General features: G+C 42.0%; 1 protein-coding gene across 2 annotated transcripts; it reads left to right on the top strand.

The window, feature by feature from the left end:
• The first annotated feature begins 11,023 nt into the window (after positions 1-11,023).
• Positions 11,024-19,146, top strand: irf10 (interferon regulatory factor 10). 2 transcript variants are annotated; one of them, XM_066702526.1, is made up of 9 exons: positions 11,025-11,775; positions 11,968-12,141; positions 12,968-13,157; positions 13,270-13,349; positions 13,801-13,924; positions 14,548-14,658; positions 15,041-15,427; positions 16,421-16,536; positions 17,676-19,146. In XM_066702526.1, exons 2-9 carry the CDS (start codon positions 11,968-11,970, stop codon positions 17,805-17,807), a joined length of 1,314 nt encoding a protein of 437 aa, XP_066558623.1. In that variant the 5' UTR covers positions 11,025-11,775; the 3' UTR covers positions 17,808-19,146. The 2 variants fall into 2 exon arrangements, with proteins under 2 accessions (XP_066558622.1, XP_066558623.1); XM_066702525.1 differs by having other exon boundaries at positions 11,024-12,141.
• Positions 19,147-19,162: the final 16 nt, after the last annotated feature.

Below are 19,162 nucleotides of genomic sequence, written 5' to 3'. Positions count from 1 at the left end.
CTCCTAGTGTGCTTGAGTGTTTTTGTCTACAATGTAGACCTACAAAAACAACGATGTAAACAGGAGAACGTAGTACTACTCATTGCACTTGTTTTCCTTCAGCTAATGTCTGGTCCAGTTGAAGATAAATGTCTACATAGGAGTCTATTGTTATTTAAAACCATTAGAAAAGTATGCTCATAAACAATTCATTGAATTTAACCAAAATGTATATATTTTAGTCGTTTGTATATACTCCTAACTGAACATAAGGGGGATCAGTGCATCATTACTTCTTTGATTGTAACTTTTTGACTCCAAAACTCATTAGTGCGGCTCTGATAACACTAGAGCTGTACAAAGTGCCTTCAATTCACTTTCAGTGAGAGGAGGGGAGGTGGATTGACTCATAAAAAACATGGGGGTCAGACTTCCAGGGGACCTTCTGAGAAATGGCTTGGTGTGGTTTAATCCAAACAGGCCTTGTCTGTGTGTTCAACACTCCTGCTGTTTATTACATAAACACAACCGTGTCAACGTGGAACAAACAAGCGTGAGAAGAATAGCAACAACGCTCGGCACCAAGGGCTTGTCAATGAGTTTGAAGCTGTGGAGGGAGGACAGATATTAAATGCAGGGAGGAGATGCAGTTCTGGTGACCAGTGGTGCAGCCCTTTTCTCTTGGCCTCTCAAGTCCAGCAGAGTGATCCATCCGGGGGGATTTCACTGTGCCGGCATGTTCCATGTTCCTAGCTTACATCCTGTTTATTGCAGCCTGTTTCGGATTATCTGAGTGTGCCACCCGCAGACTAGCAAACACGGAACATGTGTTTCTCTGGAGGTCATCGTGCGCTCAGCCCTGCTGGGGGACAGGGCAGTCTTCCAGTTAGCTGGCGGCAGATCCTCACTCTTCATAAGAAGGAAAAAAAAGGAAAATGGCAGAAAAATACTCTTTCCAGGATCTTCGCTGCCGCTGGCTCCAGGGTGGACCTCTTTAGTTTAATGTAGGCTCAACTCAAAGGTGATGCAGACACATGTCAACACTTCAACCTCCCACCTCTCAAGCCATCCTTTTCCCCAGCCTAACCATGCTTCTCTCACCCCACTCTCATCTGCAAACTGCCTCCAGTGTATGAATCTCCAAAAAAGTGATAGTGCTGATTTTGAGTCCAGATGGTTTGTCCAGTCCGGCTCTAAAATGCTTCCACCATGAAACCAATTAAAACCTAAAGTGTTTTTCTTTGTCACTTCGAGTGCTTGCGTCCTGCAGCCCCCAACAGCCCCCAACAGCCCCCTCCACCCACCCTCCCACCCTTTCCCCTGTGTCAGGACTGCTGGAGAAGTTGCGGCTTCCTAACATCAAGCAGAAAGGATTTGTGTACTTCTGCTCCACAGATGAGTAACTGGGACTGTGATATGAAACCAATTCCATCAAGCGCTGATCCAGCACAGCTGAAAGTGCTTAGCTGTTAGTCTCTGAGTATTGATATTGCATTAATTGCACTGAATCCTAAAATTTCACACACTTCCATCATACAGTAGTCACACAAAAAACAAAACCTTTTTCTTCTGCGGTGCAACACAGGGCCTAATGTTTGCTATTAAATTTGACCGATTGTGGGGCTGATAGGTTTGAAGATAAACTAAGTGACCTGGCATTTTTACACATTAATGAGCATTCATAAGCACGATTGATCCAGAGTTATGTTTGACACATGGGGAGTGTGGAAACTTATCGCAATACCTAGCATAGTTTAAAAGTCGTGTAAGGCCTGGGCCTTTTCTGGAGGGCTGGCAGGGTGCAATCATTCAGCTATGCTTCTTTTTAAAGTGTTTCCAGGTTAGCAGGTTGGGGATCAGGGAAAGAATTTGGCAAAGACAGATCCGTCGGAGAAAACCAAAATGTGTATAAATATCAAGATGAAAAGTGCCAGGAATGGCTTTTTGCTCTTGGGTTTATGTTTTCAGCTTTTCCACCCTCACGTGGAAACTGGGAAACGTGGTAGAAAGACATTTTTATTTTTATTTTTTCTAGCCAGGCAGTCAAAGTTGCCCTCTTGTTTCTTAAACACTTGTTGTCTTCTACTCATCTCTCCAGGCGGATCTGATCTGTGGACTGAGGAGCTAATTGAAAAACATTGGCAGGAGACGCCTTTGTGAGCCGCCAATTAATTTCTCCCCGAGCAGGTCTCTGGGGCAGTTAGAAAGTTGATTTGTCAGTTCCACTTTTTCTTATAGAGCCAAGCTTCATATGTTTATTTCTTTGCCTGATAGTGTATTTTTTAATTCGCGGGAGGCACACTAAATTATTTGCAGTCTGTCTAAAACGCAACAGGAGGGATGTGTTGGTTTTCAGACTGCCCTCTGGTACTGTTGACACCTCCACAGCTAATGTTGTTCACTGCAAGTACAATCCTGTTGTCCAGAAGTCACATGTCAATTTCAGATTTCTTGTGGGCATCGAAAAGAGAGTGGATTTCTTAATGGATTGCTTTTATTCCTCATTTGTGTTGTCCACAACCGCACAGCTGAAGAAGCAATATGTGATTTACAAGTTTCACCACTGCCTGCACAACATCCAAAACAAATAGTCACCACCGCTATGGACGGAGAAACAGAACATTGCTTTGGCAAGAGAGGAAAATTCCTAGCATTTACAAATCATGTAATGTAATTGATTTAGGCCCCCTGCAAGACAGGATCACATTGTACTGCATGTATTGTTCCCATTCAAGCTGCAATTCCCTGATTACCAATCTGCCATGTAAAATATTCCTAGACTCGACAGCTTTACGCAATGTTATTAATGATGACGAAGCCTCAAGGATGCTCATCTAAGAGCTCCGTGACACAAGGCTGTGATTGGTGCACACGCAGGGATGCCTGAAGGTTAGCCACAGTGACAGGACGGAATAAGTAAATTAAAAAAAAGGTACTGAGAAGAAGCCTTGCAATATTTAAAGGAACACAAGAGTCATATAAGATGATCCATTCATCTGTGTGTTTGTGTGAGTGTGAAAGATTTTTATACTACTATACATAGATTGTTCTAACCCAGGGAAACATATTCTCCAACATTTTCTGTAACCAAACTGCCTGCCCTGTGATTACCCAGTTTCAAATTTGTGGTGCACTTTTTAGAGGTCTCTTCTCTTGCTTTAATTTCGCTTTGATTACTGCATTTAGCCTTCCAGCCGCCAATCCCGTGCCTGGTGCACAAACAGGCCTAAAAAAGCTTCACGGCTGTACGTTTCTGTTTTTTTGCACACTCCACTGCTCCCACGGATACACATAAACCAGCAGGCGGCAGGAACAGCAGAGTGCAACCCTGATATCAAGAGAGAAATGTGGATATGATAATTATAGTAATAATTTGTTTTCGCTCTGGACCTGGTGTTTTAAAGCAATTATTCTTCCTCCAGATGGGGCTGGCAGGGTTCCTAACTGGAGAGGGACTGGAGAGAACTTCAAAGCTGTGTCACTGGAGAGACGGAGCGCTCTCTGCAGCTGGAAAAGGGTTGGGCAGGCCTTGCAGGACAATCTAGGGCTCTCGAAAACAAAAGGCTGCTGCTCTCCCCCTTTCGCCTTTTGCTCATTTCTTCACTCCTTGTTTTCAGCACAATCCATCTCTAATCGTCCAATGGTGTGCACCAAGTCCATCACCAGAGAAACACATTTTTGTATCTGTTTAGTTTGTCCCTGTTACTGATCCGTACTTTCAGGAGTATCACCAACCCCCGCCCCCCAGCCTTAGATATGATATTTTTCAGTATTAATACTTTGTACAAAAAATGGTGCTGATACACTGAAAATGTAATGCTGCAATAAAACACTTAAAGGTTAAACCTTGTTTATTTCCCTCAAGTTACCACATATTTCTGGTGACGAGGATAAAGTTTATTTTTTCTAACTTCAAATAAAAAAAAAAACTGAAAGAAAACAGAGAAGGAAAATCAGCTAAAGGCAGGATCCAGACTGAAGACATGGCTACTTCCGGTACGATCGGTGAGTTTGTGGAGGAACATGAGGACTGGACTGAGTGGACTGAAAGGCTAGAACATTTCTTTCTGGCTGACGAAATTATGAATGAAAATAAAAGGCATGCGATCCTTCTCAGTGTATGGGGGGCAAAAACCTATAAACTAATTAGGAATCTGACCACACCAGTTAAGCCAGGAGAAATGCCGTTTACAGAATTGGTGGAGCTTGTTAAAAATCACCACAATCCTAAACCTTCAGAAATTGTACAAAGGTTCAATTTTCACTGCCGTTTTCATAAGCCAGAAGAGACTGTCTCAATGTTTGTTGCTGAATTGCGTCAGTATTGCGAACACTGCGAGTTTGGGAATGTTGTTGAATGAGGAGTCAAAACCGTATGTTACCACAATGTGTGTTGATCAAGTACAATTGTTAACCATTTGGAGTGACATCCGCACCAGCGATTTTTCAGAGGACGATTGACAACCTCTTACAAGGCATACCCCATGTTGCTGTCTAGCTGGACGATATCTTAATTACTGGAACCAGTGAAACACGAACATCTAAACAATCTAGAGCAAGTTTTAAAGAGACTGTCTCACGCTAGACTAAGATTAAAACTCAACAAATGCACCTTTCAAGCACAAAGTGTGACTTATTTGGGGCATCAAATTACTGCCCAAGGTCTCCGCCCCATGGAAGAGAAAGTGAGAGCTGTCAAAGAGGCTCCACCGCCAAGAAACATATCAGAACTAAAGTCATTTCTTGGTATGATCAATTACTATGGAAAGTTTTTGCCAGACTTGTCAACAGTGCTAGCACCACTGTACCAGCTGCTGCATAAGGATACTCCATGGCATTGGAGCACAGCTCAGGACAAAGCTTTCAATTAAGTCAAAGAACTGCTACAATCATCACCCTTACTTGTTCATTTTGACAAAAAGAAGGAGCTCATTCTATCCTGTGATGCCTCTCCGTATGGCATTGGAGCTATACTGTCTCATCTGATGGACGATGGATCAGAAAAACCTGTGGGTTTTGCATCCTGTACCTTGACTGTGGCAGAGAAAGGCTACTCACAGCTCAATAAGGAAGGTCTAGCAATTGTTTTTGGTGTAAAGAAATTTCACCAATATTTGTATGGTAGGCCATTTACTATTTGCTCAGATCATAAGCCCCTGATGAGCTTGTTTAGTGAGACAAAAACCATATCACCCATGTCTTCAGCACTGATACAATTCTGGGCTCTTACTTTATCAGCCTACCAGTATACAATTGTGTATAAGGCTGGCAAGGACAATGCTAATGTCGATGCCCTGAGCCGATTGCCCCTTCCAGACGAACCTGCCTGTACACCATTACCTGGGGATACCATATTCTTGATGGAACGGCTGGCAGGGTCACCAGTGAATGCAATTCAGATAAGCTGTGGACAGAGTGGGATCCAGTGATGTCCAGAGTAAAGAAATTCCTTCTACATGGTTGGCCAGACAACATAGAAGATGGTAATTTAAAGCCTTACATCATACATAAAGACGAGTTGAGCGTACAAGATGGGTGCGTATTGTGGGGGTTACGTGTGGTGGTGCCACCCCCAAGAGGTGCACACAAGTCATAGAAGAACTGCATGAAGCCCACCCTGGCATTTCATGCATTAAGAGCTTAGCTCGAAGTTTAATGTGGTGGTCAAACATGGATAAAATCTTAGAGGAAAAGGTCAAGTTATGTGCAGAGTGCCAAAGGTGCCACAAGGCAGCAGCACAGGCCCCATTACACCCTTGGGAATGGCCAGGTCGCGCTTGGTCAAGGCTGCACATAGACTTTGCTGGACATTTAATGGGTCACATGTTCCTAGTCATTGTGGATTCTTACTCAAAATGGATAGATGTACATTCTATGAATAGCATTAATGCTCAAACCACCATTGAGAAGTTGTCAGGTTTTTTCTACCCAGGGTCTACCGGATGTAGTGGTCACTGACCTGACAATGGCACAACTTTTACAGGGGAGATGTTTCATTAGTTTATGCACAAAAATGAAATTCGACATGTACAGACTGCACGTTACCATCCATCATCAAATGGTTTGGCTGAAAGAGCCATGCAGACACCGAAGGATGGATTAAAAAAGATGTCTAGCGGGACTGTCGAAACCAAATTGACACATTTTCTGTTTAAATACAGGATAACCCCACAAACTACTACTGGACTCTCACCTGCTGAATTACTGATGGGGAGGAAGTTGAGATCACATTTAGATTTGCTACAGCCAGACATCAGAGCTAGAGTGGAATGTAAGCAAGCTAAGCAGAACAATTTGCATGACCAGCATGCCAAGCCCAGAGACTTCAATGTGAGTGACTGTGTATTATGTCCGCAATTTTGGCAAGGGTCTTTGCTGGGTCCCTGGGATAATTCTGAATAAGAGTGGGCCAGTTTCTTTCATCGTGAAGCTGACAGATGGACATCTCATAAGAAGACATCAGGATCACATCTGTATTCGCTATGTTTCTGTCTCAACGAACATTGACACATCTGCATTGGCAAGAGCCGAGGACACTACTACCTCGTCAAACCAAGATGAGATATTTGAGGTACCAGATACAGATGTTCCAGGAGCACCACCAGGAATGGCGTTGGCCATGAGTACACCACCCACACCTCTGCCTCCTTCTGTGAGCCCAAGCCCAGTTCCTATGGATGTCACCATCCCAGTTTCCAAGGACAGTAGTGTTGGGGTGAGGCATTTAGAGCACCATTGCAAACCTCCAGTAAGGCTAGACTTGTAATTATGTCCTTGGGTTGGGACCAACAAAAGAGCACAGTTCATCTTTTAGTATTTATCAGGGATTAAGTTTAAAGGGGGAGGAGTGTTGTAACTGTTTAGTTTGTCCCTGTTACTGATCCGTACTTTCAGGAGTAACACCCACCTCCAGCCTTAGTTTTTTTTAAGTATAATACTTTTGTATAAAACATGGCGCTGATACATGCTGTGCATAAGTAAATAAGAGTTGTGTGCTCCAAAAAAACACTTAAAGGTTAAACCTTGTTTATTTCCCTCAAGTTACCACACACATTTAAAAAGTAAAAAGGCACACTTGTTTCTTAAGCATGCAAAGCTGGGAATTTACAGAATTTAGAAAATACAGCAGCAGCAAGAACAATATAGATAGCACTTGCCTACTACTACTACTACTACTACTACTACTACTACTACTACTACTACTACTACACAACAGCTACAACAGATCAATTTGCCATAACATCTAAAAATGTAAAAAAAAAAAACTGGTCAGGCTTCTTGTTTGCAACATCTTTTCTAACTTCTCATTTTTAAGATGCATGCAGCAGAGAAGTTACAACAAAAAAACAGACCAAAAAAAAAAAAAAGTACCCACAACAGGCCGATTCTTCACAAGTTCACTACAGAAAGCCTGGCCTATTCCACCACATCTGCTGATGAGACTCTCACAGCAACAATGCTTCTCATAGATTCTTCTAGACTTTTTATGAAACTTTCACTTTCACTGGCTTCTCAGTTTCACAGTGTGAAGGCTCAAACTGATTTGGTAATGAACAAAGACAGACAGCTATGTGTTTTTGTGTGTGTATGTGTCTGCGTACGTGATTGTGGAGTTTTAGTGGTCCGAGTCCTGTAGCCTCATTGGATAAAAGGTATCTGCCAAAAAACTGCAGCCCGTGGGCAAAAAATGAAGAAACGAAAAACATAAGTTTAATTTTTCTGTTGTTCAGGAGACAGTAGAGTCTGAATTGTAGGGAAATGCATGTGCTCTTTTACCCAGCCCCACTCCCGTTTAGCGACAAGACCAATAAGAGAGCTCGGGTGACGGGGAACCAGCCCTGTCATTACAATATCTTTCTGCTGGTAAAACCTGGGTATTCTTTGCCACATCATTTATAGAAACTGTGATGTGTTTTTTATGAATCAATTGTAGGCTTTACCATCTGAGGGGAAATACCTGTCAAATATCACTGCCTTCACAAACATCTGTATGTGCTTGTGTGTGTGTGTGTGTGTGTGTGTGTGTGTGTGTTGTGTATGTAGTCTGACAGGGTTTGGCCATATTTTAGTGCAGGAAGCTCTTCTTGGCCAAACCACTGTGGTTCTAGACTGGATAGAAGGGACTCACAGCATACATCCCCAGAGCATATTTCATCTTCCTTAACCAGGAGATGACAGGGAGAGGATAACTTCAAATCTGTGGCCTGGACCAGGAAAACCATTGCAGATGGCAGATCCCCAAAGCAAACACTTTCCTGCCTAGATTCAACAGGCATTTGACACATATATACGACAGTGTCTCACTGACTCATCTACTCTGTATGACCTAAAGATCTGAGACAACAGACAGACGCCCAAATCACACTGCTTCCAATATATGCGATAGAATACGACCAAACCCTGGGTATTTAATGGGTATTGCATGCCCTTTATTGGTAGATGGAAGTATACTGTGCCATTCTTCCTACAGCAAAAACAATTCAACAGTAGGGGAAGTTGATCCCTTTTGCGCTCTTCATGATTTCCTGTTCCACATCATCCTAGAGATCAATGCTCGATGCCAGCTTGGTGGCATGGTCTGTTATCAAGTCTTGTTGTCCTAAGTATCACATTGAGGTGTGTCCCATTACTTTTGGAAATTCAGTGTACAGGGGAAATACAGCATGATTCTTCCTTCAAAGTTATTACATTAACTGTTTTAACAACCACGATCACTGCTTTATCGACTAAAGACTGGTCAACACACGTGCTAAATTGGCATTCTCTTCATTTAGATGAATCATTTTCTGGTGAAAGGGGAACTTAAGAGAACCGACTCACATAATCCTCCGCCATTTTCTGTTATCATTAACATGATGTCAGTAAGGGGGAGGTGGGTTGGGGAAGAACTTGTTTCACTCTCAGTTCTCAGAAGGTCTGCTCTGCACCACATTTTCCTGTCTATTCTCAGGAAATCCCCCAGCATGTACCGCTGAAGCCACCTTGGCTTTACAACATCTCTACTCCAGAGAAGGATCACACCCCATGAAGAACTGATAGAAGAGACAGTTTGCAAGGTAACAAACAACTGATAGGGTCTGTCATATGAAGAATAAAACCAGACTGTCGAGATGTAACTCAGATTTGAAAACCTTTCTTTTCTTTCAGACAAATCATGTCAGGGGGCTATATATATGTGTGTGTATATATTCATTATTTAATTAGCTGATGAAAATGTTTGTCATGTACAGTATTGTGTTGTTGAGTAAAGGCAGTAAATCAGTGACCATACCTGTTTCATTGAATGTGAATCAATTATAACAAGCATTTACTGTCTACTGCTTGAGGGGAGTGAGTTCTAGTGATACCACTTTGGCAAGGAAGGACTATAGTTTGTATTATCTAATTATGCTGAGAATATTCTGCATGCTTTCTAAAGTTGCTTTTATCAGTCTGCACAGTTTCATCACATCTATTTTTAATGCATTTTGTGTTGAAGCTATGGCTGTTTAATCTTTTAGTTTTACTTTCACAGGAAATCTCCCACTGTGCACCTGACACCTTCAGCTTACATTTTCTGCTCATGCTGTGGCTACCACACCTACAATAAAGCTAGAATTCTTTCAGCATATGGAAGAAAATCAGAATATAAAGTCAAAATGTTCACACAGGAGTGCTAGGAAGAAGGAAATGTCAAACTTCTGCTTCAACTGCTTCTGTTTAGCCACTGTGGACATGCAGACGTGTGATTATGTTTATATCTGTGTCTGTAAATAGCTGGACAAGTGTGACAAAAGCTGCAACCCCTAGCACAAGACCTTTCAGCTTTCTCAATATTGCTCTTTCATCCACAGAATCTTGACAGAGAATTTTAATTGAATAGGATTTTTAACAACAGTGGGTGGGATTTGAGATTTAATACCTATTGTGGTGAGCTTAGGATAAATTGATTGATATTAAGTATTTAATGGAAGCTTTCTTGTATATTGGCTTGTTACATTCCCTTTAAAGGGAAACAAACATTGGTCACGCTTTTCAATAATGGGCACAGATTCTTAATAAATTGATGTATGAATACCACAGGAATAACACATGAATACTTGATGCCCTTCATCTGAGTTCTGCTGTTGATCACATGTATTAACAAGGTTAGGGATAGGGTTACCAAATCAAAACTTTTACCCACCCGCAAATTCGCAGTTTACAAAATTGTACCCTATTGCGTTTGGATTTATAAATACTATAAAGTGGCTTCTCACAATTTTTGTTAACAGGGTACAGATTTGTACTATGTGATGCGTGTGGAGGTCAAAGTTTTGATTTGGTTTAGCCCTAGGTTTGGGGTTAGGGCTTATATATTGTGATTACCTTCAGAAAAATGCATGAGACATTCATGTGTTACTCCTGGGGAGTTCATACTTGTATTAATTGAAAATTATTGCCCATTATTGTAAATTGTTACCAACACATTAGTATTTGAGGTATACTAAACACAGGAGTGGCTTATGGGATGTGGGATGTGAATATTTACAAAGCATGGGAGAAATACTAAAGGAAAGAGAAGCAATAATGAATTGGTTTGGTGCAGAGCTAGGTAAGCCACACCCACTTTCTACACTTCTTGAGAGACACCACAGTAAGTGCAATGGGTTACATAAGGGGAAAAACCTTTATTCAGCAAGGGGAGAAATAGCACTTCATCATTTCCTATGTGTGTCAGAATTGGCAAATCCACAGCCCCAGTCTCAGTTAACTGGCCTCATTAAGCATACAAGCACAGATCAATGCAGATTTCTGTCACAGACTCCAGGAAAGTTGCTATCACAGCACAACAGGGCTTGAAACGTGTGCTGAATCTATTAACAATACACTGTCTTCCCCAAAGGATTGCCACAGTAGATAGTTAACAAGCACAGGCTAAGCCAGAGAAGGTACCAAGTCCAGACAATAACAGAAAAGCTTCTGGACACATAGTGAGCAAAGGTGTCTTTCTGGGACAGTAAAGGATTTTTAGGAACTACAATAGTGATACATTTAATCATGTACTATCTCTCTCTGGGTGATGTGCTTGTAACACTGTTACTGAACTAACACAAAATTTCCCAGTATGCCTTTTCCAATTAAAACAGCTTGACCAAAATTCAGACGTCAGGGAGTGGGAGTTTTCCAGACACGTAGGAGGAAGGTTTTGTGTTTTGTTTTTCGTGGGGGGATGTTGCTATACTAATCAAGAATATTCCTGGTCAAAATAGATATAGCAGAGCTACAAGGCATCTAATAAAATCGCCTGTCTAGTTTACTTTTGACTAGACAAACCCATGACCTGCATGACTTGTCTGGAACCCAGAAAAAGGTTAATTTTATTTCAGACATTTTCAAAATGATTTATACTTTCTTCTTTCTAATATATGTGTGTGTGTGTGTGTGTGTGTGTGTGTAGGTGTGTGTGCGTGTGTATGTATACACACACACACAGTCATACTACTAATATACATTAGACCCACTGAATCCAGGAAATGCAACCGAAGCGCAAGAGCTAAATCATATTTTTTCTCTGTAATGATTATTAGAAGTTAGGTTTATGTTTGATGTTGTAGTACAGGCATGCTTGCAAATAGCTGTAACAGCACGTAACTAAATTACATGTCAAAGTTTCCGTGTTTTGTAAAAAAAACGTACGAAACCGAAAGTGTTTTATTTTACACTTTTACTTTCAGTTCTAACGCGCATTTTACAGGAAAACCTGCAGCTTTTTGCGGGGCGCTTTTTAACGCACCATTCAAACCGTGTTGAGCGTGATTTCAGTCCGGGTTTGATGTAAGTATCTGTGTTGCAACTGTGATTCAATGCTTTTGAGGATGAACGAGCATTATTAGAGTGCATATTTGATGGGGGTGTCCTTGTCCTTGTTGGAGGTTTGAAAGGACTGTGGCACACATACACAGAGCAGGGTATTATATTAATTACACGCGTGCACTTTTGACTTTTGCACCATTTCTCGTTTGGAAGATGGAAGAAAACTGCAGGAATATGAGGCTGAGAGAGTGGCTTATTGCCCAGATAGACAGCGGCATATACCAAGGACTGAGCTGGGAAAATCAGAGCAAAACCATGTTCAGGATCCCCTGGAAACACGCCGCCAAGCAGGACTACAATCAGAATGAAGACGCCGCACTTTTCAAGGTAAAGTGCATCACTTTGCGGGACACTTGCTTTCAGATGCACTGCCTGCGCATTGGGGGTTTGACCCGGCAAATCGGTACAACGAGGGGCAATTGAACGGGGTTATGGGTTTGCATACGATTACAAATAATGGATATGCGGTATTTGGATTAAAAAATGAATCAGCTGCACGGGGAATCACAGTTGTTAGGCTATATGTGTCTTAATTGAAACCATTTTGAACTAAGACCTGTTATTTTTGACTAGGTAGTTCATATTCATATTACAAACTATTTAATGTATCATTAGATAGTTGATTACTTAAGTAAAAGTACTTCAATTTATATACTGTATAGCCTATAGCCTACATTACGTTTATTCATATTCACATGTATATATGAAGAACTTGACTCTAATGGATTTGTTAATGTCAATCATTATTTCAGGAAACCATGGATTAGTATACATAAATTCAATATTGAAGAGCAGTAGAAATCAATCATTTGGAAAAAGTGAAAGTGAAACTGTAAGGTTGTGCCATAAATCTAACTCTACCCGGAGCAGTTGTAAAACAGAGACAGCATTTGGCGCTTCTGTGTGTTTTGTAAGGAAACTGAGTGTGTCCAATTTACTGGTCTTTATTGTAATAAAGAGGACACGTTTGTCTTACACACAGTTTCAAAATGACAACAGGTTTAAAGAAAAAAAAAAACAGCACCTACGAGGACAGCCAAAAACTATTTCCCTAACAACAGGGAAAAACAAGAACATAACAACCACTTGTTTTTAAAAGCGTTAACATCAGTGTTGCTTACAAAATATGTGCATCCCGCTGTGTGTGTCTCAGGCCTGGGCTGTGTACAAGGGGAAGTTTCGGGAAGGGAAGGACAGGGCTGACCCGTCCACCTGGAAGACACGGCTACGCTGCGCCCTGAACAAGAGCACAGACTTCCAGGAGGTGCCCGAGCGCAGCCAGCTGGACATCTCCGAGCCCTACAAGGTGTACGAGATCCTGCCAGAGGGAGGGAAGAGAACAGGTAGTGGAAAAGGAGAAACATGTTGGACTGTGTTTTAGCATGTACTGCATTATCGTAGAGGTGGATGTACTGTACCCTGAGTGTGGCCTCACACTGTTCGTCCGTTTCGCAGATTCTCCCAGCAGCCCCGTGGTTTTCATCAGCAGTCAGCCAGGGACCCCCCACGGAGCCCCCCCACCGCTGCACTCCCAGGTAAAGGCCACCGTCATTTATTCAGCCCGGGGTCCTAAGCTGATGCTTGTCCTGCTGCTGAAGTCAATATCGATGTCATTCATTGTAGGCCATTAGCTAGGGGAGCCCCCAGCGTCGGAGGTCACTGAGGTGAGGAGCCATGAGCTCTAGGGATCAAAGGACCAAAGGGAGCTGATAAAAAGAAATAGGATAATTGAAAGCTTGTGGAGGAACTACAGTGAGTTTTAAAGAGGCCTGATCTAGTGTCAGGGTCTACTGCCCCGCTGCTGGAGAGTTACAGGGGCTTCTGGTTTTCATTCCAACTGATCTCTCAGTAACTGGCTCCGATGTGTGAATCGACTGGGCTGGATGGTTCTGTACGCTCAGCAGCGTGTTTGAAAAGGAGGTTACAATCTGGGCCAATTCTCTGCACTAGCTAAGGCCGCTGAAGTGACTGCGATCCTTTTCACAGTTCAGCCCCGGTGTGGAGATAGAACAAGACTGGAAGGAGAAGATGGAAAATCCCAGCGTGCATTTCCAGACAGCTGCCCCCCCGGAATCCCATTCGCGGCTGCGGAGCGTCCCCACGGACTGCGGTAAGCGCCCGACACCATCTCCGTGGCTACCGTGTTCATCTCCCGCAGTCACGTGCCACGATAGGGAATCGTTTAAAGGAAGCACAGGATCAGGAGAAAGTGGATGACTTTGTGTAACAGGATGGAAAGTATAGCCGCAGTAACAGCAAGAGGTCATACAAGAAATGTTCCTAGCTTGCTCTGAAAGACTCCTCCTCTATTGTTATGTCTTTCAAACTTGCAACCCCCTACCAGGTTTGAAGGTAGCAGAGGTTACAAAACATGAATAGAGAACAGAAAATGACACGCCTCAGTTGGCTGCCCTTTTTCAAGTCCCTGTTGTGTTCCAGTTTAAGGGTCTTGCTTTATCATACACATTTCCTGGCACATAGATAAGAGTACTGCCCCTTCTGCTTCAACACTCTCCAGACATCTCTGCAAACGGCCTTTGATGTTTCTGTCTTTATGCATTTATCTCTGTCTCACCATTTCCTCCTCTCCTAGAATATGAGCAGACACCAGAGCAGCCAATACTCCGGGGAGGTTTTTAAGCGGGCGAATGGAGAATGTGCTTTGCTAGACTGAGGGGAGTATGTGCTATGCTAGACTGGCGGGGTAATCAGTGTGGTGGTGTTGTTGTGCAGGTGGACAGGTGAAGGGGAGGTTTTACTCATGGTCGATGTCAGGAGCACAGGAGTCTGAAACCCATGTGAACTTACAACCCTTGCCATTCCCAGCACAGCTCCAGATATCAGGTACAGGACCCTACGCAGGCCCGGCAGTCAGACCGACGGCATGTGGGCATTGATGTCTTACAGTCAGGAGGCGCAGAATCTGACCCCCTGGCACACACACACAAATAAAGACATTACCAACCAACAGGCCTTGAAATATTTCAGAAAGGTTCACCAAGAAGGACCAGCTTCTATGTTGTCTCTTTCTTCTCCTTGATTATCCTTGTAAATGTTCACATCTTCTGAAGATGATCTCTGCTGTAACTTATTGACACAATTCTAGTCAAATAAATATTGTGATCACGTAACCCTGATTTATTCATTTATGTTTTGAAATATTGGCGATGACAGAGGCGTGGGATCAATCTATCCATGGCTCATCCAAGTGTTATCCCTGTATTAGACTTCAGGCTGCGGGTGTGTCTGTTCTACCACGGCCGGATGGTGCGGGACTTCACCACAAGCACCCAGGAGGGCTGCTGGATCCTGCACGGCTCGGTGCCGATGGAGAATGAGCGCATCTACGGCCCCACAGCAGTGGAACAGGTCTGCTTCCCCCCGCCGGCCTGTGCCCAGGCCCCCTCCCGTGTCACTGAGGCCATGGCCCGCCTGCTGCCACACCTGGAGAGGGGCGTCCTGGTGTGGGTGGCCCCTGACGGGGTCTTCATCAAGCGCTTCTGCCAGGGCCGGGTGTACTGGGGGGGGCCTCTGGCCGAGCACCACGACCGGCCCAACAAACTGGAGCGGGAGAAGACCTGCAAGCTGCTGGACATGCAGCTCTTCGTGCAAGGTATGTACTGCACGTGTGTGCATGAGTGAACATGAAGAGCAGAGCAACAAGTACATCAAATGGCTAATTAATACATAATCAATAATCATTAATAATAATAATAATAAAGATTTTACTGCTGTTCTTTGTATACTTAGGGATACTTTGGTATTTTATATGTCTTGCTCACGCAGAGTAATGCGAATCCATGGAAACCTTTTTCAATTCTGTGCGTCCAGTTTGAATAAATTTGAGTTTCATTAGCTAAGCACAATTGCTGGAAGCAAATGGTCACAAATCGCTTACTCTCAAAAGCCATTTAATATATCTGTTAAATACTCAAAAGCTTGGCTGTTTGTCTTTTGTAGTCTTACAATAATATAAAAAGTTAATAAATAGTTCAATAAATGTGTTAATTTACTGGTAATCATAAGAAATGAGTTTCCATAAACTTCCTTATTTACGGACTACTTTTGGTTCTGTCTTCGCTCTGTGTTTCTATTCACACAGAGTTAGCGTATTCTTGTGCTGCCTCATCACGGTTTCTGAAATGCATAGTTTGGCTAGATAGTTAAAAAAAAATACGTTTAAACGTATTCATCCAAATACTTTTGATTTTGTATATACTTGTATAAAATACTTAATGTACAAATGTGCTCCACACAGCTTTTTGAGTATTTAAAAGACCTATTAGTTGGCTTTTGAGAGTCAGCATCTTGCAACCATTGACTTACAGCAATTGTGCTAAATTAACGAAACAATAAATTCACATTTCTTCAAACTGGACACACAGAATTAAAAAGGTTTCCATGCATTCATATGACTCTGGATGAGTAAGAAATCAGGCTAGAATGACAAAATAACGAAGTATCCCTTTATGTAGCCTTGGTATGAATTACCCCTAAACAAACTGTAAAGGAGGGCTTTGCAGTGAAAGCTTTAGATCCATGTAGGTGGGCTCACCCAGCAATCACTACCCCATTCTCCCCTCTCTCCATCCTGTTTGCTCTGCAGAGCTACAGCAGTACCTGCGGGGCGGCCCGGTTCCACAGTACCAGATGGACCTCTGCTTTGGAGAGGAGTTTCCTGACGCCACTCAGAACACGGCCAAGAAGCTCATCACAGCACACGTAAGTCACTCCTTTGGGAAGACTATGGAGGTGCCTGGTCCATTTACCATGATAGTACACTGCTAGCGAGACGTGGAGTTGCTGTCCGCCCTGAATCAACCACTCTGTGACAGTCAGGTCGGCATTATAGTTTCCCTGTGCAGTATGGTACGACATGAAAACCTATAAAATGGATTTCCCCTCTTGCATTGCCTGATGTTCCTCTGTCACTGATTCACTCTTTCCGCTTCCTTGTGTTTATTGGGGAAGCAGCAGCTCTTAACATTTAAGGACAAAATCTGGAATCCAGATATCTGTTTCCAAGGTGTTTCTCTTGCAGCGCTGCAATGTGTCTCCCCTGCTCTTTGCAGTGGTGCCACAGTGTAGCAGCCTGGCTACAAAGAGTGTGAGTTGTTCTCGGTGTCTCTGGCGCTCTTTCATCTCGCTGCCTGTGGCAGGTGGGAACATGACCTAAGGGACCGTCTTGGAATTAGGTTTTAATTGCAGATTTACAGTATCTTGGAAGATGAAAGTGAGATGTCAAAGAACATTCTTCCCAGGTATCAAAGCCATAATTATGTTGGAGGAAAGGGTGGTAATAAACTAGTGATTCCCTTTTGATTTTTTCTTTTCTTTTGTAGATAACCCTAAAACAATTAAAAACAAAGCACAGTCTCTTTAAAAGGATACAATACAGCATGCCTGGATCCAATTTTAAGCATAACGTTTGGTTTGACTGAAGTCTTTAAACCGTATATCACCCTTCAAACCTTTTTGGTCTCAGCAGATGAAAAGTTATTAACAAGGGAAACTCTTTTTGTTTGGCTCAGTCTTGTGTATTTTAGGTGTTCCTCTTTTCTTTGGTATTGCAGTTTTGAAAATACAGCATTTTGTCTACAGTGTTTTCCAAATTTCAGATTTTACACTGCAATAGTTAGAGAACTATGCATGAATATATGGCCTAATATATATTTGAATACAAATATTAATGAATAAAAACGCACCCTTTGCCTAATGCTATAGTGCTTATAATGGATCAGTATATTAGGCTTAATTACCCAGCTACACTTGCTGCTTTTTTCCAATAGGGGGCATAAACTCAAAAGCTTTTCAGTAATCAGTAACATCCCTCCATCGCTGTGCTCTCTGTTGTCTCGCAGATCGAGCCCTTGTTTGCCAGGAAGCTGGTTCTGAGCGTCCCCAGGCCGGGGGTGGAGGCAGGACCCCGACTGCAGACACTCAAAAACAAGAGCGATATCCCACAGAACAACCTCAACACTGTCCAGCAGTGAGCCGGTCCACTGAGGCCTCTCCCAGCCACCTCAACACTACAGTACCAAACTGAACACACCCTCCTTTCTACTCTCCACTCATTCACAACGCTGCGCCAGTCAGCAGCACAGTCATCGCTTATTGTAGACAGACTCAATTAACAAAACACACAAAAACTAAAACAGAAACATATGTTTTGTAGGCCAGATAAGGAATACATGAGCACAAATCAAGCAGTCAATCAGTTAATGCCTTATAATATGTGATTGTAAAATGTATTTAAAGATCTCCTTAAAATCTTTTAATGACATAAAGAGAACAGCTTTCGCGCTGCCTCTGTTGTTGTGTATATCTACAGACAACACACCTTGCAAAATACTATGCTGTTGATCGAGGAGTGTTCTTCTAATAGGACCGCTAGGAGGTAAAGCAAAACAAAGTTAGACATTGCATCTCTTCACAATGCGACATAGCTACACCAACTGCACTTAACCATGTAAATGCTGTGAATAAAGGAGATCAGATTTTCTGCCTATTTAAATAGTAATTTAATAGTAGTTCTGTTTGCTCAAAGATTGTATTTTTTTAAAGAGTGATGTAATATTGTATATATAGTAATTGTAATTCAAATAATTAATGTTTGAAACAATGTTATTTCATTTAAATCAAAATTTATATCATTTAAAAACAAAACATCACTGTTTATGTGAAATGCATCAGTCAGTGAAATGGGTGTTTTCGTTTATGCTGTTATCGTTGAAATAGGTATCGTTGAAATATGGACAGTTTTCATCCTTGAAACTGGGAAACCACTTGAAACAGAAAATGCCATATAATTCTCCTCTGTATTATTTTGACAGCAGGTTGTTTTGTTGCAGAGTTTTATTAGGAAAGTGTGCCCTCTTGTGGTGAGATGGTAACATCGCATGAACTTTGTATCCTTTCAAACTAAATTAATCACATAGTTTTAATAAGCTGCATATGTTCATAATTTGTATTTCTTATTCTCTCAGAAATGAACTGTCTGTGTTTTAAATTAAATGCATCCTTACTGTAACAGGCTTATAATCGAGGCTTAATAGGTTTATTTTTTTATATTTTTAAATTCTAATTTTGTATTTAGAGCCATTTTCATTAAACAACAAGAAGAAAACACTTAAATGATGTGTTTTGGCCTTTTCTACCTTATATTGGGAATGTACATTGATTACACACTTTTCTGACTTAAATTAAGATACCTATTTACAGTTAATATCAGATGTGAGGAGAACCTTTATCTGCAAAACTACGGTATTATTAAATTTGATCTTCAGTCCAGAGCAATTGAAATTATTTCCCATGGAGCTTTGCCCAACGATACAACCTCACAATCTTA

Source organism: Amia ocellicauda, chromosome 4, assembly GCF_036373705.1.
Source record: "Amia ocellicauda isolate fAmiCal2 chromosome 4, fAmiCal2.hap1, whole genome shotgun sequence".
Lineage (NCBI taxonomy): Eukaryota > Metazoa > Chordata > Actinopteri > Amiiformes > Amiidae > Amia > Amia ocellicauda.
Note: the sequence above shows the minus strand (reverse complement) of the source record. Positions and strands in the feature narration are given on the sequence as shown.